Genomic DNA, 23,743 nt, shown 5'->3' with positions numbered 1-23,743 from the left:
TGTAATCATAGCATAAAAAGTATTTATTCAATATTGAAAAAACTCATATACCAAATGAAATTCAAATTCTTCATAAAAACATTGTAGCATATTAAAATTTATAGAGAATTCTTAAAATATACAATATGTACAGTAGCCAAAGTCCTAGAGAAGTTGATGCAGAAAATTCTATAATTAGTGATTTGGACATTTCAGTAACTCTGCGGTTTCTTCAAACCTGCAATACAACAAATAAATCATACTAAGTAAAAAAAAAATTCATAATGAGGCATAGGTTTAAGTGGCTGAAATTAGGCTTTTAACCTAAAATAAATTTCAGTATTTTTCTTATTTAAAGGTATAAACAGTAATTAAGTATATACTATGGCCAGAGGGGAGAAATAGCAACCAAAGTGAATTATGAGTCTTTAATTCTTAAGCCCAAGTTATTTTAATACTTATCAAATTTAAAAAATGATATAGTTCATTAAAGTAGTAGACTTCATAATAATCTTACACAAGTTCATTTCATATTTCCTTTTAATTGCTCTTTAATACCCATTGGTAGTTTCACATTTGTACAAGAAACAAGTATCATTTTTAGTATTGTTTTACCAATAACTGTCTGAAAGACTGGCCATACTCTAATAATATTTAAAATGTCTCCAAACCAACCACCGACATATATTAAATATTTTGCTACATTAGTTATCAAAAGTACATAATACCCTTGATTAACTTTCAACCACAAATATCTTTGCACTGCTTAATCCCACAATTAATTCCATTAACAATGTTTTACATCACTTGTTGGAAACCAAAACAGTGACTCATCTCACAAACACGTAACTGTAGGTGGATTTATTACCCACTGGAGTCCTGAAGGGAATCCCACACCTGATTGAGAGACCTTTAAGGTTTGAAACACACATGCACTTTCCATATATACTGTAATCCTATACAATTCCCTATAGAGAAATGAATTTCTGTTGCCCCTTTCTGTTACTTACATTTTTTTCATCCTTTCCATTTTCTGGATTGTTGTTTCCTTTAATTTAAAAAGCAACAAATTTAGGCAATTTCTCAAAGTAAACCATCATCAAAGATGGACCATGAACATATAAAACACATTCTAAAACATTGCATTAAGTACTATTTACTTATCATAAAGAATTTTTACGAGAGATTAAGATTTACAGTTCCACTATTTTTTCTTGTCAATGGCATCTACAACTAAATCTAATGCTTGCTTGTTCTGACCTTAGAAAGGAAATCATCTAAGCAGTTGCCAGTTTTCTTACCTCTGAATTCTCTTTCAAACCACAGTAACTACCAGCTGAGGTTCTGGGAGTTGAATCTGATGACACTGTATTATAGCCAGAGGATAAAGGAATACTTGTTTGCCTCTCCTCTTTGCTTTTTCCATCTGTGGAGAAATTTATTTTTAGGTTAACTTTTCCTTTCACCGTGGAGTCATATCTAAAAATTTCATGTATATATTGAAGAGAAACAGACATTTTAATATGAAATGACTACTAGTGTAGGCCCAGATAAATTTCTATTATTCTTTTAAGATAATGACTTAGACATAGAGATCTAGATGTTCAAAACAGGCCAATAAAAATGACCAAAAGGTACTATTACCTTTATCACAGCAATCAATTGAATAAATAGGCAAGTTCACAATTTTTAAGTATAAGCTACTGACTCAGGTATATAGTTTTCTTAAAGTGGTGGTAACTATTACTAACACTGACTGTACTTTTTGAAAATCAAGAAACATTGTATCCTAAATATGCATGGAAAAAAAAGGGGGGGTTTACAGATTGTTTTTTTCCTAAAGAACTGAACAACTTTCCAGTTCCAGTATGCTGATACCATTCATTCAATAAACGATGGTAAAGTTTTCCTACAACTCAATCAATTATAAAACATCATAAATAAGACAGGCTGCTATTAATATAAAATCCAGCCCTATGTTTTAGTCAAGATACATATGGCTCCAAAATCAAGGCAAAAAAAAAAAAAGACACCCATTTAAGCTAGTATACATAGGACAATTTATTTTAAGCCTACACAGACAACCTCACTTAGGAAAAAGGTTTTACCACCTGAGGACAGAAACAACTAGACTTTTACTTTCATCTCAAAGGGAGAAAGGCTCTTTTGTCTACTTCTATTACTTACTTACTCCATTCCTCTGCTTGTTTATCAACATGAATGTAAACAAAATGGCCACCCCATTCCAGGCTCAACATCATTTGACTGACTTAGTATCCTAATTCTAAATCCCCAAGGGAGAGAAAATGATCTGGCTCAACACCTTTTGGATTAGTATTCCCTGGGTTGGGTGTTTACTTTTGATCCAGTTGGGTCGAAATCACATGGTAGATTAGCTACCCCCAGGTCTTTTAGCAGGTGCTGCTGGCAATAGGTAATTTCAAGTAATAACTTGACACTAGGCAGGAACTCTATCTACCACTCCCTAATCTTGGGTTATTTTCTATGAATAGAGAGAAGTGTCCTTGAAAGGGCACTTCTGAATTAAGCTGTTCAAAAATAGGTGGGTTTTGAGTCCAAGGACAGGAAATAAAGAGTGGGAAGACAGAGTAGAAGGTGAAGGAATGGCTCTGTCTGCTCTGTTTTCTGGGGCCTAGCCTTGTAGGTATCTATCTAGCCTTCAAGGGTGTACCTCATGATGAGAGAAACATGGTAGTAGGCAGGCTAGGGGGCTATTCAGAGAGCCATATACAGCACTCCAGAGATTACAGGGGCATATACTGAACACCAGCCATATGTGATAGCCAGATCAGCTAAGTGTGTATTACTTTCTGTGACGATTTTTCCTATTGCGTTCCTGAGCCTCTAGTAGAGTCTTCCTTGTACAAAGGTAATGGTTTCTTAGCTGTGCTATGGGAGATTTGAGAAAAGAGTGGTAACTAAGCTCAGGCTAGAAAGCAAAGGGGAGAGTAGTGGCCCCAAAGGGGAGTTTCAGAGTCACCACTAATAGACTTCCGTGAAGAAAGCTGAACTCTAAGATCTAGATTTTCTAGCCAACTCTCGCCACATGACCATTAAGCTTTCACTGCCAACTTTGGAGAATTATGACCTAAATGCATTAAGAGAACTAGTTAGGTCCTTTGCCATTTAACTATACAGGTATCTCCCACTTTGTCAGTTTTCAAATTATACACTTTGCTTTTAACAAAAGACCCATATTAGTATCTATTTGCTAACCAAAAGAAATCAAGGAGGATGTTGACTTTTATGAATAAAGGTGAAAAATGAAAATAGTGTTCAGCATTTGTTTTGCAGCAAGTCATTACAGCGGCCTCACACCCTGAGCAGCGAGAGTGGCCCCGCCAAGCGGCTTCCCTGGAAGCTACACACTCAGCGGCTCAGCACCAGGCCTCCACAGCTCTGAACTGCTCCTGTGAGCAACTGTGCTTTATCACAATTTAACTGTGCTTCCGTTAGCAAGATGTGTCCTTAGGTATCAGAAAAGTCTAAGAGAAGTCATTTTGGGGTCTGGGAATGGTTAAAGAATTTTTATATAAATTAGTGGTAACTGTTTCTTTGTTTTATGCCATTTAGGCTTATGAAAGTTTTCACAGTAATGCTCTTCTGATAGCAGGGAAACCTGTAATTTATAAACTAGTACTTCCCAATCACGGAAAAAATTATGTCCAACTGATTTCTGGATATTTTGTCTTAAGTGTATCATACACAATTTAATATTTTCAAAAGTGAACTCATTATTTTTTCCCAAGCCTTCTCTTTAATTCTCTATTTTATTAAGGATTTTATTATTAATTTAATAAATTATATTAAATCATATTATTTAATATTAATCATTAATTCAATAAATTGTATTATAAATTGATTTTTATTATTTTATTATTAATAATGCTCTACTTTATTAAAGTAACAATTAGTTACTTTGATAGTTACTTGTATAACCAGCCACACAAGTCAAACATAAGTGATCAGTCTTGACTTTTTCCTCCTCCTTCACCACTTCTACTTCAATCAGCAATCAAGGCCTATCAATTCTAACAGCTAAATAAATTACTTCCTCTTTATTCTATCATAGCCTTGGTAGACACCCCCATTATTCTGAAATAAAGATAACTGAAAGACCCTTCAAATTACTCTCCTTCCCAGTGTTACTTTCCTGTAATGAATCACTATTCTGTTTTAAGATGATTTTTCCCTGAAACAAATCTGATCATTATTAGCTTTGTTAAAAATCTACACATAAATATGATTTTGTCTTTCTACTCTTCGGCTTCAGTTTCCTTCATATACCCACATATACCCTTCCTTCTAGTCATACTGGAACCACACTCTTGTGATATCATAACTTTATTTTCTTGGGAGGAAAAAGGCACACACACACACACACACAAAAACCCCAAAGGAAAAACAGAAAGAGCCTCAGTGTCATGGCCTATCTAGTAATTAACAACTAGATCACTGCATCCCCTCCTGAACATAAAAAATTTCACAGAAAATGAACATCATCTGAAGTTACTTCACTACCGTGATGAAACAAAATAAGACTGCTGTCACGTATGAATATAGACAAGGACAGAATGTAAGTAAACACACAAATGACCAGCTATAGTGCTCTCCCAACTAATATGAGTGCTTCTTTCCCACTGAAAATTTCAGCTCTTTTTTTCATTCTTTGATAATTATCAGTCATTAAACTGTTCCTGTTTCTTGACAGCACCCAAACTAGAAGAACCCTTGGCTTCTTTAAACTGTCTCCAAAATCACCCCACATAAGCCCAATCCATAATAAAAACCTCTTCTCACTGATTTTACCAAGACAGAGAGATGCCTACAGCCATGGACACACTATTTCTGATAAAAGGGAAACAAATCAGGAATTTCACAAAACCATTCCCAACTTAATACTAAAATCAGCTTAGTGAATTATTGCTCTCAACTTCTGAGATATGCTTCCATGTAGCATATATATGTAAGGCGCAAAGTATAAGAATTTATATATAAGTTTGACTATTTTAATTGATCACATTTGGATTATAAGCTTTGAGACCAGACATTTACCTTGTTCATAATCTATAACCCATTTCAGATGTGGCCTGTCTGCCCATCAGTCTAAGTCACAGCACAGTGGCTTAAACTTGTATATATTTTAACTAAATGGGCTAAAGCTATGTTCTATAATAACATTAATAAAATTATAACTATGAAAATGCAAAAGCAAAATCAGAAAAGGCAAGGTTTGTCTTTTTTAAGATTTTATTTATTTGTCAGAAAGCACAAGCAGGAGCAGCAGCAGATAGAGGAAGAAGCAGGTTCCTTCCTCGCTGAGCAAGGAGACCCATGCAGGATTTGATCCCAGCAACCTGGGATCACAACCTGAGCCGCTTAACCAACTAAGTTACCATCCCAGGAAAAGGCAAGGTTTTGCAAATAGCAGGCATTCAGGATTCTTTCACTATATAAAAAATTGAGCTCTATTATACACAGATATTGGAGATAGAAATACGGGCCTATTTTCTGCCTGCTAGACAGAATACAAGGTTAAGATCTTGATTTCAAGGACCTCACAGTTAAGCTTTGGAATTTTTTGAATAAATGAATGACAAATGCAAAGAGGAAACATTTTACCAAATCTGAAATGTGTAGTCTAATAAATTTAGTGCCCAAACCACTATGTCATATAGGATATGTAAGCTGGCTTTTTTTATCAGTGCTTGGCTTCAGTAGTCTGTAAGTTCAATACTGTTTTTGTTCTAGGGGTGCCACAGTTTCTAAAAAATAAGGCTTGGGAATATAAAAATTATCAAACACCTATGTAAATCATCCTCCTGAAAACTCCTTGCCATACCACCAATACCACTGCCATAACATTAGAACTTACCAGGACTCAGAATATCCATGTCGTTACTAGATTCGTAGTCTTCATTCATTTCACTGAAGTCTATATATTCATTATTCTAGAATAATAAAGATTAGTATTTAGAATAAAATGGAGAGAAAAATGTACTCGTTTTATATTCTTGCTGTTAAGCATAGATATAAAGATGACATAATGAATGTTTAAACATTTTTAACTGAACCAGAAATTGAAATCCTAAGTAAATAAAAAAACAAATTTCTTAGATTTGATAAGACCATGGCAAATTTGGTTAACCGTTTCTATGAAATTTATAATTTGATCAGAGTAAATGAATAAAAACAGGAAGTCATGATTTTAATTTTTCCTGTCCATTTTTTCTTTTCCCCATAAAAATAGGCCATTTAGGCTATTAAAGAATATAATCTCAAGCTTCTCATAAAAATCAAACATTAGGGCGCCTGGATGGCTCAGTGGGTTAAGGCTCTGCCTTCGGCTCAGGTCATGGTCTCAGGGTCCTGGGATCGAGTCCCGTATCGGGCTCTCTGCTCGGAGGAGAGCCTGCTTCCCCGCTCTCTCTCTGCCTGCTTCTCTGCCTACTTGTAATTTCTCTCTCTGTGTGTCAAATAAATAAATAAAATCTTTAAAAAGAAAATCAAACATTATCCTACCTTATTTTATTTTTATTTATTTATTTATTTATTTATTTTTTTTAAAGATTTTATTTATTATTTATTTGACAGAGAAAGATCACAAGTAGGCAGAGAGGCAGGCAGAGAGAGAGAGAAGGAAGCAGGCTCCCTGCTGAGCAGAGAGCCCGATGCGGGACTCGATCCCAGGACCCTGAGATCATGACCTGAGCCGAAGGCAGCGGCTTAACCCACTGAGCCACCCAGGCGCCCCAGTCCTACCTTATTTTAAATGCTTAGAGCTGTTCAAGTATTAACAGCTCTGAAAGCGGAAGCTAGAGAGTCTTGCTAGGTTATCTTAGTTGATAAAGAGAAAAACAATAACCACAACAGCAACAAAATAGGCTGTATCTAAACAGAGCCTCATTTCAACTAAGTATCCACTACCTTAATATTATCATAATTAGCTTTTCTAAAAAGAATACACACTTTACAATGAATGAAAACTTAATTGTATCTGAGATCCTAGAAATGTTAAGGAAAGAAAATACCTTTTTAGACAGAAGCATTTCTGTTTCAAGAAGAGTGATACGACTTAGAAGATTAGTCCACGTTTTTTCATTTACCATCACTTTTCCTTTCATTTTTTCTTCTAAAGAGTCTAATCTACTCTCTACCAAAGTCAGTTTCTGAAGCTTTTCTTGGCATTCAACAAGCATAGTCTGTAGCGCAGTAATCTCAGGATTGATTTGAACATCCTAAAATGAATAGAGAGGTTAAAAATTATACTACACCAACTAAAATTCCCTTAAAATTCAATGTATCCCATTTTTCAGTGCACTGTGTTATCTCAGTAGTTACAACAGGCAGTATAGTGTGAGAATTGAGTGCTATCTGGAGAGACAGAATGCTCGGACACTGAAACTACCTCATCTGAGGTGTATGACCTTGGGGTCTCAATTTCCTTATATATGTTAAAACAAACAAACAAACAAACAAAAAACAACCCAGTACCTACTTTATGCGGTTCCTGTGAGGATTAAATTAATTTGCATGAAGCTCTTAGAACAATACCTGGTGGTATGAGAAAACTGTCACGAACTTTTTTATAATAGCTCCTAGCACAAAGCTAAGAGGGAGTGACAAAGAAATGACAGTGTATTGAGACTGTTCAGTTTGCTACAAAAAGGAATTAAGCTTCATGACCCTGTGTTAATTTTTATAAGGGACAACTGTATACTGTGATGTAGAGAAGTTATAAGAAAGAGAAGAAAGAAAAGTTTAAGCAGGAGCAGTGCAGATTAGACACTATAACAGACACACACACGGACACTATAATAGAGTCTGTGACAATAAAGTAATAGGAAAGGTATTCTTAGAGTGAGAGAGGGATGATGAGGGCCCAAAAAGGAAAATGAAATGGCATGAGTATACTAGTTTCTCCATTCATTAAGGACAGGCATAGATAAACAGAGAACCCTCACTGTACAAAGTAGTATATTACAGTCTCTCACCAGACTGTAAATTCCCTGAATCAGTAAATTCTTACCCGTAACACCTGGTCCAGTACCCTAAACATAAGCAGCAAATAGTATCTGTTGATCCTATACAGTACACTTATTTATTCTTAAATAATGGTAAAAGGTGTTATATTTTGATTCGTGACTCAAAAGGTTAGAGGCATTCCAAAGTTTAGATGCTGAAGTTATCATGTACATCAAAGTAAGAAATCCTTGCATCTGTTAAAGAAGAACAAAATTCTTACTTGTTGTTCAGACTTGATTTCAGGGAACTTTACTTCAGGAATCTCTATTTCAGTAGTCTTTAAGTTACACACATCAAATGTTTCACTAACATCTGTTACTGTACTTATCGTATCTTCAGGAATGTTAACACCATCTTCGTTATACAGGTGACGGATCACCACAGCTTTTTTCTGCATAAAGGAAAATACGTCAGAGCTGCTTCAATGGTTTCCTCATAAAGTTATTTTAAACACAGACATGATAACTTTTCAGAAGAAATATCTTTCTTCCCTTTAAGATTTACCAAAGTTTAAATAACATATTAAGATATCTATCAAACACTATTGATTAAACTGTTATTACTATTACTAATATTTTGTGTGATGAAATTGTGGTCCTGATTTTTAAAGCATTCTTACACACCAGAAAAACTGAAATACCTATTCAATGATGTCTGGGATTTGACTCATATTGTTTCAGATTTGGGGGGAAAGATGCTAGAAAAGTGGTTACAATAAAGATGAAACAAGATTAAGGACAGGCTGGAACCCCTCGGTAGTTCAGGTAGTTAAGAGTCTGCCTTTTGGGGCACCTGGGTGGCTCAGTGGGTTAAAACCTGTGCCTTCAGCTCAGGTTATGATCCTAGGGTCCTGGGATTGAGCCCCACATGGGGCTCTCAGCTTAGCAGGAAGCCTGCTTCCTCCTCTCTCTCACTCTACCTGCCTTTCTGCCTACTTGTGATCTCTGTCTGTCAAATAAATAAATAAAATCTTAAAAAAAAAAAAAAAATAGAGTCTGCCTTCAGCTCGGGTCATGATCCCAGGGTCCTGAGATCAAGTCTCACAACAGGCTCCTTGCTCAGCAGGGAGCCTATTTCCCCCCTCTGCCTGCTACTCCCCCTGTTCCTGCTCTCTAACAAATAAATAAAATCTTTAAAAAAAAAAAAATTAAGGAGGGGTTGATCAACTTCTAATAGTGGGAATAGGTAATTTTTAAAAGATTATTTATTCATTTATTTGACAGAGAGAGAAAGAGAGCAAGCAGGGTGAGTAGCAAGCAGAGGGAGAAAGAGAAGCAGGCTTTCTGCTAAGCAGGAAGCCCGATGTGGGGCTCAATCCCAGGACTTGGGATCATGACCCAAGCCCAAGGCAGATGCTTAACCAACTGACCTACCTAGGCTCCCTGGGAATGAGTACTTTTATGAATGTTTGGAACATCCCATAATAGGTTGCCACATAATTTACATATAAATAATCAAGAACTGGCTCCGTGAAGGGGACCATTGCAATTTTTTTTCTAATAAACAAGCCAGAAAATATTAGACCTTCATCTAATAATTCAAACTTAATAATGACAAAGAGAAAGTCCTAAGAATAAGGCATGAGGTCAAACTACGCACTCACACAAGCCTTTTCTGCCTACTTCCTCTACTACAGACAGACTGCATATGCACCACAAAGATGTCATATAATGTACGATAGAATTCACAAATCATACTCTACAGAGAAGATACTGGGAAAAGAAACCATTTGCTTTAGTACTGACTCAATCTCTACCCATAAAGTAGTGACTCAAACTTTTCTAAGTTGGAAAGATTATTTATTTCCAACTTTTCTAAGTTGGAATACTTTTAAAATTTACTCAAATTTCTGTTAATTAAAGATCTGGGACACTGATTAAATTTTGATTAATAGGGAGACCTGGGTGGCTCGGTTAAGCTGCGTTTGGCTCAGGTCATGATCCCAGGGTGCTGGGATCGAGCCCTGCATCAGGTTCCCTGCTCGTCAGGGAGCCTGCTTCTCCCTCTGCCTCTGCCTGCCACTCTGCCTTCTTGTGCACCCCCCACCTCTGACAAATAAATAAATAAATAATCTTTCTAAATAAATAAATAAATAAATAATTTTTATTGATGACAAAAAATACTTTGTTCTAAGAAAACTAAAATAAACTTAATGCCTTTAAGTTTTGCACCTTATAGGGGCAATTTAGATCATTATTCAGCCCCAAAACTGAAATAGAAGATTGAAAAATATATTTAGTTTGATCAGCTCATACTTAGTAAGTGCTTACAATGTCTGTGCTAAGCACAGGAAGGTTACAAAAAAAGCTGTATAATAAAATTCCTGTTCATATAAATTCTAGTTGGAGAGGGACACTATGTATATAAACCATTTAGAAATTAGAAAATAAAATCATATAAAACTAACAAGAGTTAGATAAGTTAGAGATTCAAGTTTACAAGAAGTATGGGCACTTATTCAGAAACAATGTGTCTTTTAATTCCTTTTCTTATTGCTCTTTTACATGTTGCAAAATGGTTATATTTTATCTCAGCCAGAAACTATTCATATCTTTGACCTAATTACACCTTGATTATTTGATATTCTATCTTTCAATTTCAGAAATGGTTTGCCCAAAGTGAAAGACAGCTGAAAATATACTAATTGTTATAAAGTAATATTTTGGCCTCAATGTCTCTTGGAGATAGAAAAGCTATCTCTAAAGGCATTAGATTCATTCATCCACTAGTGCTCGAAGGAGACAAGGGTAGGTTATTTATTAACAACAAAAAAAAATGTTCAAAAACCTAACCCAAAACCAGATTATATGTGTAGGGACTATCAATCACTGGATAATATATACCCCTGGTATAAAAATATGAACATATGCAAATGAATCATCATAACCTATCACTATAAGTAATGGTATGCTCTTCAAACATTCCCATGTTTTCAAAAAACTAGATACATAATTAAGAGTACATGTCAAGACCACATAACATAGCCTTCCCAAATCACTGTTATTCTACCTGGGCAATGAGACAGAAGTAAGCATTCGAAACATAAAGAGAAACATTCGTCAATTTTACAACTCTAACCTCTTAAAATGTGAGGACTGTCCTCTGGATAATATGGTATACGTTGTTAAAAATCTTTTACTATATCTGATTATTTTTTAAAGATTTTATTTATCTGTTTGACAGAAAGAGAGATAACAAGTAGGCAGAGAGGCAGGCAGAGAGAGAGAGGGAGAACCAGGCCCCCACTGAGCAGAGAGCCCAATGAGGGGCTTGATCCCAGGACCCTGAGACCATGACCTAAGCTGAAGGCAAAGGCTTAACCCACAGAGCCACCCAGGCGCCCCCGACTAAAATGTTTTACTAGGCTAGCTACTAGTCAGAAAAGTGAAACTCGTACACTGATTAATTAGGTAGATAATTCTTAGCACTGACACATTTTCTTTCTATTTTCCTACCTTTCCTGAAGTCATAAACCTGCCAGTGATGTCAATGCCAACAGGTTCTGTAGATGTCTTCTCAGTGCTTGAAGAAGGTTCTGACTTAACAGAACTGACTTTCTTTCTCTGTTGTGAGGGAATCTTAAAAAAAATAAAATATTAAGACTTTATGTGAAAGCTGACATATATTTAAATTATATTATTTAAATTTTCATATATGAAATACAGCTGCCAAATGATAAGAAACTAATGAGACATACATGTCTTTTGAAAACTAAGATGTGAAGAAAATGTGCTGTCAGAACAGTTAGCTTAGGACTAGTAGCTCAAAGTCACAAATGTGTAAAAACAAGTGACCAGTATTTAAAGCAAACATTCAGGTGTACGATTATCCAGTAACTGTACATCTGTGTTAGTTTGCTATCTAGGGTACTGACTTCATACATTAAAATAGTGGGCTACTTGGAGTAAGTTAAAATCAATTAACAAAATTACCTTCTCAAGACTACTCAATTCCTTGTGCTTTTTCATCACGCAATTCAAAATATCACAAACAATCTGAATTTTCCATTCTGCAAATCCACACTGGAGAAACTGCTTTTTTGTCAAGATTGGTTTATAATTAAATTGATCACGAAGAAGCTGTAAAGAGGGAATAGACCAAAATCCAAAAATCATAAATGGCCACCCAGTCAGGAATGTAATAACACCTTTGAGAGGAAAAGAAGGACCAAGCCATTAGATTAAGGGTATTAAAGAGATTCATAGGGGTAATATGAGTCATAGGTAGGAGATAGGTATTTACATAGGAAACAGCTAGTTAGGAAGTAGCAGAGAATAGATGACTGTCTAGGCAGATGAAAAAATATAGACAATGATCAAAAAGTTCAAATAGCCTCATTGGTACTAGAAAACTCCTTAACTTACTAGATAATAAAGAATAATACCATACCAGATGTCACAAAAATCATAATTTAATTCCTCCACAACATGGTCAGTGGGTCTCTGTGTTTCAATGTCTCGTTTGTAAAGTAAAAGAAATAGACTAGTCCAGCATTTTTCAAAGCCTATATTGTAGAACCCTAGGATTTCTTAGAAGTGCCTCTTAGGTTTCCATGGAAGTTTGCTGGGGTTAGAGTCAAAGACAGGGAAGACTAAAAAGAGACTCTACATATAAAAGGTACCATTTCATCAAATGCAATTTGTTATTTATAAAAAATTAGATTTGATAAATGGGTTTTGTTGTTTTAACAGAAGTGAGAAAACCAGTGCTTGAGTAAAAATTAATGATAATATGGAGGTATTTTTTAATCGTGATAAGTTCAGTGTACATACAGTATAAATATAGATACTGGACTAGGTATAAGACATAGTCCCAGACATCAATGAACATAAAATCTCAAAGCTGTAGTTTCCTCTTACTAATTATGGTAATTATAATTCTATAAACTACAAATTTTACTCAATAAAGTCACATTTCTAAATTCTGCCGATATGCCAAATTTTACTAAAATTCTGATATAAAAAGAGCAAATGGTAACCAATGACAAGTTTTTATCAACTGCCACTTATTAGATTATAAAACATAATGGGAACTTAAATTATCTTGATTATAATAGGGACTGCGTCTAAATGAGAAATACATATCAAAATACTGTCAAATAGATGTGGTTCACATATAATTAAGGGGTTATAAAACATTACTCTTAAAAAAAAACATTCAATGACTTCTGAAAGAATTATTTCATGAACTAAAAAATACCTTATAGACGGTATCTATAAAGCGCAAGTCATTCTTCGCTATGAGCTCTATATTGGATTCCATCAGAAGTTCTGCTACATAAGGTGAATATGAGGTAAGGGAATAGCTGATGATGGGCAAAGATGCTGCTGTATCTCCCTTTACCAAACTGTTCAGGAGAAAAGGGAAAGATATTTAATGAGCATAATACCACAAACTCAGATAAGAAAGGGAATATAAAATATGGTGTCAATAATTTGTAAATTAACACTACAGCCAAATAATTAGGAGATACACAAAACCCTTTAGATTCCATCTCCTACTCTAACTCACTATAGCCAAGTTACTATGAAATAAGTTCATTTACTTAAACAGTTAACTCTTTAGTAATAGTATAGTCTATATACCACAGTATTTGAGTTTCCAAAGCTTAGCCTTACTGGTTCAGTCCATTTTCTCTAATTAAACAAATATACCACTTGAATATACTTGCAAACACTTGTTATATTACCTCATTTGCTCTTTATAATAAACCTGCAAGGGTAAAATATTATGAATTCTACGTTACAGAGGGGAAACAGGGCTGGAAAAAGCATCTACTGTAACTCGGCCGATTAGTTTGCAATCCTCCACTTGTATCAAGCTCAGCAGAAATCTGTGCCTTGGCAGAGTATGCTAATTTCTCCAGCCTAGAAAGGTATCCCATTCTTCTTGGCCTGTTATTCCCTCTTATGAACTATTTGGCAGATCTCAAGCCTCCCAGAGAGCCACCCTCAATTTTCTGATCCACACTGATATCTCACAGAATGAGTCCCAGGGCATTCAGTGTCTGATGCCTTATGCTCTGTCTTGTACTCTTTTCTACTTGTCTACATGTGGACCTTATTTTCTCAATGTGAAGTACCTTCACTGATTCTCCCACAACAAAGCAAGGAGGTATTTCTTCAATTAGCCAGTTATATGTGTTCGACTGAAGTAAAAATGCACTTATAGAAAACATTCGTTTTCCACAAAATTCAAGACATACATAAATTTCCCCATCCTCACCTGAAACTTTTTTAAAAGACAGAGAACAAGTATACAATGATAAAATAACATTTTATTTTTCAGGACAAATATAATTGTTTCTTTTACATTTATGCATATGATAATACTCTACCCAATGAGAAAACTATTCTAGCAACCTTGGAAAATAGGAAATGAAAATAATACTTTTGAACAGCAAAATCTGTCCATTTTATGCACATTAAACTAGAAGACAGCCAGGGTCTACATTTAATACCACTTGTTTTAATTCAAAAATCTTGATTATCTAGTTTCTAGGGAATTTGATTAGAAATAATAATAAACAGTTATTATAAACTAGTAGACTAACAAACAGGAGATGCTGAGAAAAAGGTTAAAAATGAGTAAGAAATATAAGAATCAAAACACATGTGGTGGAGTGTGTATGTGGTGAGGGGGGGCACCCTGAATAAGCAGCTGCAAGTAGTGTGATTTATTTCAAAAGACCCTGCAGAGTACTATGTTGTGAAACAGTCTAAAAATTATTATTCTTAATGATACTCCTGAGTCAGCTAGAAAATCAAATATTAAATTCCAAACTCAAAAGATAGGAGAATAATTGGTTCATTTTCTAAGTATTCGTATCCAGAATGTATCTTAAAATGATGCTTCAAATAGGAAGAAGAAAATGTGGCTATTCAAACTGGTTAAGTCTCAGCGAGACAACAACATAGCATGTCTCTGTGTTAAGGAAGCAGGATCTGATCGGTACATGCTGTGGAGCAACTTCTGATTCTCACACAGAAGGCCTGGAATTGGTCTTTAGAGCTCAACTTTCTCCCATGGTCTTCATTATCCTTTCATTTTGCCATCTCTTGGGGTTAGCTCTCCCTATGGTCCATCCACATGTATACGTAAAGCACACCCCTAGAACATCCACCCTTACATGTAAAGCACATTATTCTAAGATTCTCTTTTTTTACTGTTTTAACTAATTTTACTCTACTATTTGAACATATAGTTAATCTGGACTTGTCACTTGACACTTATTCATTGAATGTCTAGTTAGCTCTAAAGGCACAATTCTAAATGTGGGGATACTGCAGTGAACAAAACAAAGTCCCAGTCTTCAGCTTATATTCTAGTGGGGAATACTTTATTTGACAGAGGGAGACACAGCAAGAGAGGGAACACGAGGAGGGGGATTGGGAGAGGGAGAAGAAGGCTTCCCGCTCAGCAGGGAGCTGGACAGACGTGGGGCTTAATTCCAGGACCCTGGGATCATGACCTGAGCCAAAAGCAGATGCTTAACGAGTGAGCCACCCAGGCGCCCCATAGTGGGGAATACTTTTAATCAATAATCCCAGGTAAGAGGAGAAAAGAAATATGAAGGGGTAGATGATGAGAGTACCATATTTAGATCAGCATGAATATAGAAGAAATGCAAGTTGCTACATACTATAAAAGCAAGTAAGTCATATTTGGAAAGTGAAAACTACAGCAAAAGGTTCAAGTGGGGTCTATTAAATGAGTTAGCTTAATAACAGTCTTAGCATGTGGTGTAAGTTGTCATAAGAAACCCATCAACTAGAATCTTCCAAATCAAAAATACCATCTAACTGAATGTGAGAGGATAGAAAATTATTTAATTAATGAGATCCATTATACTTTAATGAGTTTACAAGTTGTACAGAAACCATACCTTGTACAGCTGTATTTCGTGGTTCTACTTCTAAAAGGTGTTTTAAACCTCTTGAGTTATAATTTTTCACTGACTCATACTTAGCAAAAAAATCCTATAATTCCCTGCCTTCTAAAATATTTTAATCATTTCAAGGAAAATGTTTTAAACAACCCAGTAAAACCTGTCTCCACTTAGATACACCCTCAATGTCCAATCTTAATTCAAATCATTATCAAAAAGAACACAAATTAAGTTTGATATATAGCTCACCCAACACAATCCACCTCTTGAGGATAATTTAGTGAACGAAGAACTTGTTCTAGGTTCCGCAAGCTTCTTTTTAAGTCACCTGTTGCCATTATTTAACATTATATTCGGCTCCAGCTTTTGAAATACTCTAATATTTCACCTAAAAATAAAAATCCATAAAACACTGGTTAAGTCTATTTCTGAATCTTTTATATTTTGTTCACATCTCTTACACGCACTTACTATACTTATCTTAGCTATTTCTCCACTAACATCTTCCCTACTGGTCCAGTGCTATCGTCTATCTACAGTATATTCCCAAATGTAAGATAATGCATTTTCCCCAAATACTTTTTCCTTACAAAAAAAGAAAGTTTGCCTTATGTTCATATTCTTACAATGTGTCTCATGATAGTCTCCCTAATAGTTTATTTTTAACAAAGTACCATTTGGGGAGAGAAATCAACCTAAAATAATCTCCATCAATGACTATCTTAGATGCTTATAATGGTTACATAATAAGATCAGTAAAAAATGAAGACAAAGGAATTTATTACAGATTTAGTCATTATTCCCAGGGCTTTGATCTCATATAGTTGCCAATAAGATGTTTTGTTTAAAAAATAAAAATAGATTAGTAAAAAAAAAAAAAAATTAGAAATGCTTGTAAAATATGGCAGATTAAATGCATGTTATCTTTATTTCTTTTGTTTAACATCACTAAAATGAAAGTAAATGATTAAAAACTATATACACTCAACAGGGCAAAATGAATTAGAGGGGATTCCACATGACAGAAAGTATCAACAAAGTTTTGGAAGATGGAAAGCAGATGATTAAGTGAAAACCAACCTAGCAAAGTAGACAGGCTAATTTTATCTGCCCATTTAAGAGGAAACAAACAGCCGCAAGATAAGTCCAGAAATGAAGGGCCTCTAATGCTTATGAAAGGCTAAGGGGTAAGGCAAAGGGGGTTGAAATAAGGATGATTATTTGAAAGTCCATGTAGGAGCTGCTAAACCCTAGATTTTTATTTTCTCTCCCCCCATACCCCATCCCACATACTTGGTTCAGCTAGGCAACTATCTCTCTGCTTCCCCAGGATTACCAATGAGCTTTTAGATAATATCAGATCATCATCAAATTTTTAAAAAATAAGTTGTATTTCACTTAATTTTAAAAATTCTTTCCTAAAAAAGACATTGTCAAGAGAATGAAAAGATAGTTCACAGACTGGGAGAGAATACTTACAAAAATACATATTGAATAAAAGACTTGTTCCCAAAATATACAAATAACTCCTATAGGAGCAAGAAAAAAAAAAAAACCCAGCCAATTAAGAAATAGGCAAAATATCTGAACATTCATCTCACCAAAGAACACATACAGATAACAATAATCATATAAGATGCTCAGTCTTACATATCATTAGGTGATTGCAAATTTAAAAAAAGAAAGAAAGAGACCTATTATAATGGCTAGAATCCAAAAAACTGATGATACCAAATGCATATGGGATATGGAACAACAGAAACTCTCACGTATTGCTGGAATAAATGTAAATGGTATAGTCATTTTGGAGGGCAGTTTAGCAGATACAAAGCTAAATAGTCTTACCAATACAATCAGCAATCAGGTAAACAAGGTATTAACCAAATCAAACTTAAAAAGTATGTACCTATAACATCCTGCACACGAATGTTTATAGCAGCTCTATTCATAATCACCAAAAAGTGAAAGCAACCAAAATGTCCTCCAATTGGTGAATCGATGAAAAGAATCGTGGTACATCCATACAACAGGATATTAAGTCAGCAATGAGGAAATGAGCAGCGACAAAAAGACATGGATGGACCTTAGTGCATCTTCCTAAGTGAAAGAAACCAGTCTGAAAAGATTATATACTGTACGATCTTAATTATATGACATTCTGGAAAAGGCAAAACTGTAGTGAAAGTGAAAACAATACACCCCCCCAAGGACTCAGAGGGAAGGAGAAGAGAGGGCTGAATAAGTAAACGTAGGGAAATTTTTTAGAGTAGTGAAAGTATTCTGTATGATACTGCAGTGGTATATACACAACAGTATGCATTTGTCAAAACCTATAAAACAGGATAGCACAAAGAGAACCCTAATGTATGCAACCTTTAAAAAACCATTTAGAAGCTGGGAAAAAACCTCATAGAAGAGGATGCATGGAAAAGATGTTAACTAAGTAACTTTGGAAATGAGTGCAAGGCTAAAGACAAAACCACTTGCATATAAACACTGTATGCTGGTTTATAAACTATATGTAAGTTTAGAAAGTTGTTTCCCATTTACTTATGCATTAATTCTGATACATCTGTGCATGAGTTACTACAATTCCAGTAACACACACTGGGAACTGAAAAATTAAGTAAAACAAGGCAGAACAGAAGTAACGTTTCTTATTGCTAGAGTAGGAATTTATAGATCAGTAAACAGAAGAGACTAGAATGAGCCATGCCTGCCTAATGCATTAGTTAGAAAATTCCAGTATGAACTCATGTTCAGCTTAATATAGATACAAACAGTTATATACTGAAGTATTTCTCCATAAGTGCATATAGACAGCTAGTATATATACGTATTGCCTTCCTCTTCCAGCTGAAAGTGATTAAAAGCAACAACACCCCAGCAGTAAAGAGCACACACCTCACATTCAAATCTTAGTGTGTATAATGTTCTCCAATAAAAGCAACCAGGACTCCCTGTAGAAATGGTAAATTCTAAGGCTGGGACAGAACATATACAAGATGAGTCTAAAGTATTACATAGTTCCAGAAAGTGAGAAAGTATACACAAAATAAACCAATCCCAATATGGGGGGTATGTCAACAGGACACAGGAGACAAATGAAACAGTTCCCAATGGTCAAAAGTAAAACTATCTGAAGGACAAAATAAACTGAATACTATTGGACTATAATCCAAAGTATAAGCAAAACAAAAAATGAATTACTATAATGTCAGTGTATTAACAAGTAAAAGAGAAAGTGTTATCCTATCAATATATTTCATAAAATTCAACATTCACTCATAATATAATTCTTAGGACATTAGAAAAGAAGGAATTGTGTGCATTTGATAAAGGATATCTACCAAAAAACAAACAAACAAAAACCTACTGCAAACATCAGGCTTTATGGTGAAATAAAGGAAACTTTCTTCCCGAGACTGAGAATGAATTTTGTTCCCTCCCATCATCTCTCTTTAACCTTGTACTAGAGGTCACAGATAGTACTAAAATGCAAGAAGAATATATAAAAGGAATAAATGCTAAAAAGGAAGAAATAATATTGTCCTAATTCACAGATGACATAACTGTATATAATAAAAGAGTCCAAAAGAAATAAGTGAATTTAGCAAGATTGTTGGATAGAAGGCCAATACATAAAAACTAGTTGTACTTCTCTGTATCCCTCAAGTAATTGTATAATTTTAAAAACAGATTTCTATGTATAAATCAAGTAGCCTCAAAAGTATCACAAACATGTGAATAAATCTAGAAAAGAAGTATAAGACCTCAAAACAAAAAACCCTAACTTTACTGAGATGAATTAAAGAAGCAATAAATAGAAAAAATATACAACTTCTTTAAGGATTGGAAGACTCAAAAAATTGATCCACAGATTCAATGAATTTCCCCCTCCAAAAAAACTCTCAAGGTTTTCTTTTTTTTAATGGAAATTGACAAGCTGATTTGAAAATGTATCCAGAAATGCAAAAGATAAAGGATAACTATCAATCTTGATAAAAATCAAAATTGGAGGACTTAACCACTGGATATCAAGACTCATTATAAAGTTACATTTGGAATTAGTGAAAATGTACAAATAAAACAATGGAACAGAAGAGTCCAGAAAAAGACAATGCTTATATTGACACTAGATTTATAACAAAGTTGATGCTGAGTAGCCTGGAGAAAAGACGGTCTTTTTCAATAAATGGTACTGTATCAACTTAATACCCAGATAGAATAAATAAATCTTGACCCCTGATGTAAATGGTACCTCATATCTTTTACCAAATTAATTCCAGGTTTGTTGAAGATCTAAATATAAAATGTAAGACAACCAGGCTTGCTGGAGATCATAGAGAAGACTATCTTTGATCTTTAGGTAGAGAAAGATTTCTTATAACTGTTAAGATGAATCACATTAAAATTAGCAACTCTGTTCATCAAAAGACACCTTCAAGAGAGTAGAAAGATAAACCACTGAGAGAAAATGTTTCTATAGAACTATAAAACCAACAAAAGAAATTCATATCTAGAATATATAAATAATTCCCTTCAAAGCAATACGAAAAGGAAAGACAATAATAGAAAACGGGAAAGAGACCCGAACAAGAACTTCACAAGAGTAAATATGTGAAAAGATATGCAATCTTATTTATCATTAGGAAATTCCAAACTAAATCCAAAATGTGAAACTACAGAACATATGAAACTCATACAATGCTCTGGAAGGGTAAATAAGTATAATTACTTTAGAAAACTTTATGGTGCTATCTACTAAAGCTGACATATAAAGGGCCTATGAAACAGGAATACAACTCCAGAGAACATATGTATGAAACAGTATGGTATGTATATCTGCACCAAAAGACAGAAACAATATTTGTAAATATTAAATATTTGTAAATATTAAATATAAAATTTGTAAATTTTAAATTCCAAAGAAAACACCATAAGATTATATTTTTAAATGACTCATTGCATGGTGCAGGGCTTTCATTAGATTCTCGAAGATTATTCTCAAAAGAGGTTCATATAATAAATAAATATTGATAGGTAATTAAATGGTTAAGAATCTGCTAGAAAGAGCTAAAAGGCTTCTAAACTAAGTTTAGTCAATCAGTAAGGCAGTGCCCAATAACACACTTAAAAAGATCTATTTGTAACTGTCCATGGACACTCCATAGAAGGAAAATATATAACAATACCTTGAATAATGAATCCTCTGGGAATGAAGCTCCTTTAAAATGAAGTCATTGACATTAAAAACAAACAGAACAATTCATAAATCAGGTAGAGTTAGTATAATCTTCTTCCCCAGTCAACATTCTAGCAGTTGCACAGGATACAAAATATTCCCTTACACACTTTCTCTGTATTTATGTATAACTAGAGGTAATAAGGTCAGCAATTTGCAAATCCCAAATTTAGTAGGCTTTCTATTTTAAGCCCATGGCCACCAAATTCTGCTTCCCCCCCTCTTTAGGAACACAGTACCTTCCTGTTCCAAGACTCCTCTCCTTTAGGAACATAGTAAAGAAAAGGTTATTGAGTATAATTTATATGCTCATGCATGGATTCTAGTCAGTATTTTTCAGTTAATCAATTACTACTAAATATTCACATTTTTAGGTAGAGGGAATGTCTGCCAAATGGGAGATAACAGGAAAAAGAAGTGATCCTGAAATCACATTATACAAAACATTAGCCAAGAAAATAAGCCTTATTAAATATCTTTTAAGATGACTCAGGGATAGATGGACATAAGAAAGCAGTAAGAAAGGACTTCCCAAGACCAGCCTTTACTTTCCTGGGAAAGATGAAGTGGGAATTAATCTGGTTGTAACTGCAAAATATATGTATTCTTAGGTACTGCCACTGGCCAATATAGTAACTATTGTATTAAGTTCCAGACCCACCTATCTTAATATGACTCTTCTAGGGGTACCTTTTCCTAAGACATTCTGTAACTTTAATATAAATTGTATCTCCCTCTGTAGACTTTAATTCTTCCAAATATATATTCCATGTTTTTAGTACATGTAATTTTGTTTTACTTAGCACTTTATGGTGTCTTTCCCTTCTCTGAAGTCCTGGAACATAGATCAATGTCTCATATTATTTCTACCTCTGATAATGGACTTTCTGACAACAAAGTATGTCCTTGGAACACATCCTCTTCAGTATCAGCAGAATAAATATTTTTGAAGAAGAGTAAGATACAAATACAGGTTGGATCTGTAGGTGAAGGAGGTAAATAATAGAACAGGATAGAAAAAATAAAGGGATTAAAAAGAAGTGAGTATTATACAAAAAAATGATAGCCACTATTCTACATTTTCATGAGACTTTGCTAAATCTACTATGAAACTGAAAAACACTAAAACCAAGATATTAAGACAATCTACAAGTCATGCACATTTTAGCACAGTACTTTCAGAAATAAAAAATAACTTACTTTTTAAAAAAGGATTAATATTTTCACTTTATATTAATATTTTCACTTTATAGCCCTTATTAAAAGAAGTTAAGGGGAAAGAGCCATTACTCTGCTTGTAGCACAGTTTCAGCCATTAAGATGGATTCAATATTTCTTCCCAGCATCCTCCAGAGAATTTTCTCTGCAGGTCAGACCTGCTCAACTAAACTTATTGGGGAGACGTAGTGAAAAGGGTATACAATAGCAGTTTACGATTTTTAATCTAGCTCAATCTCATTGTGATTATAAGTCTTAAATGATTCCTCCCAATGGAATGCCATTGAACTCAGAGTGATTTTTTTTCTTCAGAACAAAGCAAGTACACTGACTTTAATGATTATAGTCCATGGCTAAGAGTTTGTGACATATCTTACAACACTACGTATTATCTAAAAACCGTGTATCAAAAATAGAGTAGATAGGGGTAAAGTTCAGTTTATGAAATTTGCTCAAAATGCAGTAGGGGAAATACTGTTCTAAGAGTTACGTAGAAAGGTCTGGAAAAGGAAAAACACAGAAGATTGGGCGAAAAACAATGGGGGTCCGAGACAAGAATATAGCTCAATAGTATTGCTGTGTTCACATATAAAACTGCTCAAAATACAAAATATTTGTGGATAATTTTAGAAAAATAGTCTTGTGTACCCATAATTTCGGAATCAAAATGCCAAGATGGATTTTCTTCGCAGCGAGAGGGAAAAACTGTTAAGTTGTCTAGAAGGCAGAGATATAAGGAAACTCAAAGAAATGCAGGCAAGAAAAACTCACTACTTCGACCTCTTCTACTCAGCGTTTCGGAGGAGTAGGATCCTTTCCTCAGCTCATAGGTTCCAACTGAAGGAATCGGTCAGTAATTTCCCAACCCTACCCTAAACTAAGAAAATTAGATGCCACGATTCTTCCTATTTCGCTGTTTATCATCACACTATACCAGTTGGGTTTATAGGCAAGGTATATCTAGGGCTCCCCTCCCTCCATTTGATTTAAAAGGATGAAAAGGCAGACCTGGTCATTTGCTCCCTTCCGTGGTTTCGGTAAGGGCTACAGAGACAGGCTTCTTCCCCTGCTTAACCTGGGGCGCACTCTCGCCAGCTTCCCCAGCAGCCGCCAAGCAAAGAGGGCCCCGAAGGCCTCTGGCCCCTCACAGCCGGGAGAGAGGGAGGTAGCATATGCGACCAGAGATAGCCACCGGAGCCCAGCCTCCAGCAGCTACTCGCTGCAGCCGGACACCTGCACCTCCGCGCACCCCTCGAGTCGACCGTTGGTATTTAAACAGTGGGTCAAAGCCCGCCACGCGCCGCGGGAAGACCTTCAAAGCAGCCAGCTCCTCGGTGCTTCACGATTCCTCGCTGCAGATTCCACAC

The 23,743-nt window shown here is 34.9% G+C and overlaps 1 protein-coding gene across 5 annotated transcripts; it reads right to left on the bottom strand.

The window, feature by feature from the left end:
- Nucleotides 1-23,743, bottom strand: CEP44 (centrosomal protein 44). Of its 5 annotated transcripts, XM_032332231.1 has the most exons (13): nt 23,385-23,742; nt 22,029-22,138; nt 21,109-21,140; nt 16,163-16,301; nt 13,225-13,372; nt 11,958-12,104; nt 11,481-11,603; nt 8,246-8,416; nt 7,032-7,238; nt 5,876-5,951; nt 1,281-1,405; nt 990-1,027; nt 1-217 (listed from the first exon to the last, which is right to left on the bottom strand). In XM_032332231.1, exons 4-13 carry the CDS (start codon nt 16,249-16,251, stop codon nt 175-177), a joined length of 1,167 nt encoding a protein of 388 aa, XP_032188122.1. In that variant the 5' UTR covers nt 16,252-16,301; nt 21,109-21,140; nt 22,029-22,138; nt 23,385-23,742; the 3' UTR covers nt 1-174. The 5 variants fall into 5 exon arrangements, with proteins under 5 accessions (XP_032188122.1, XP_032188123.1, XP_032188121.1 ...); XM_032332232.1 differs by lacking the exon at nt 22,029-22,138; XM_032332230.1 differs by lacking the exons at nt 21,109-21,140; nt 22,029-22,138.

The sequence above is a fragment of the Mustela erminea genome, chromosome 2 (assembly GCF_009829155.1).
Source record: "Mustela erminea isolate mMusErm1 chromosome 2, mMusErm1.Pri, whole genome shotgun sequence".
NCBI classification, from domain to species: Eukaryota; Metazoa; Chordata; class Mammalia; order Carnivora; family Mustelidae; genus Mustela; species Mustela erminea.
The sequence above is the reverse complement of the archived record's forward strand: the minus strand, read 5'-3'. Positions and strand labels throughout refer to the sequence as shown.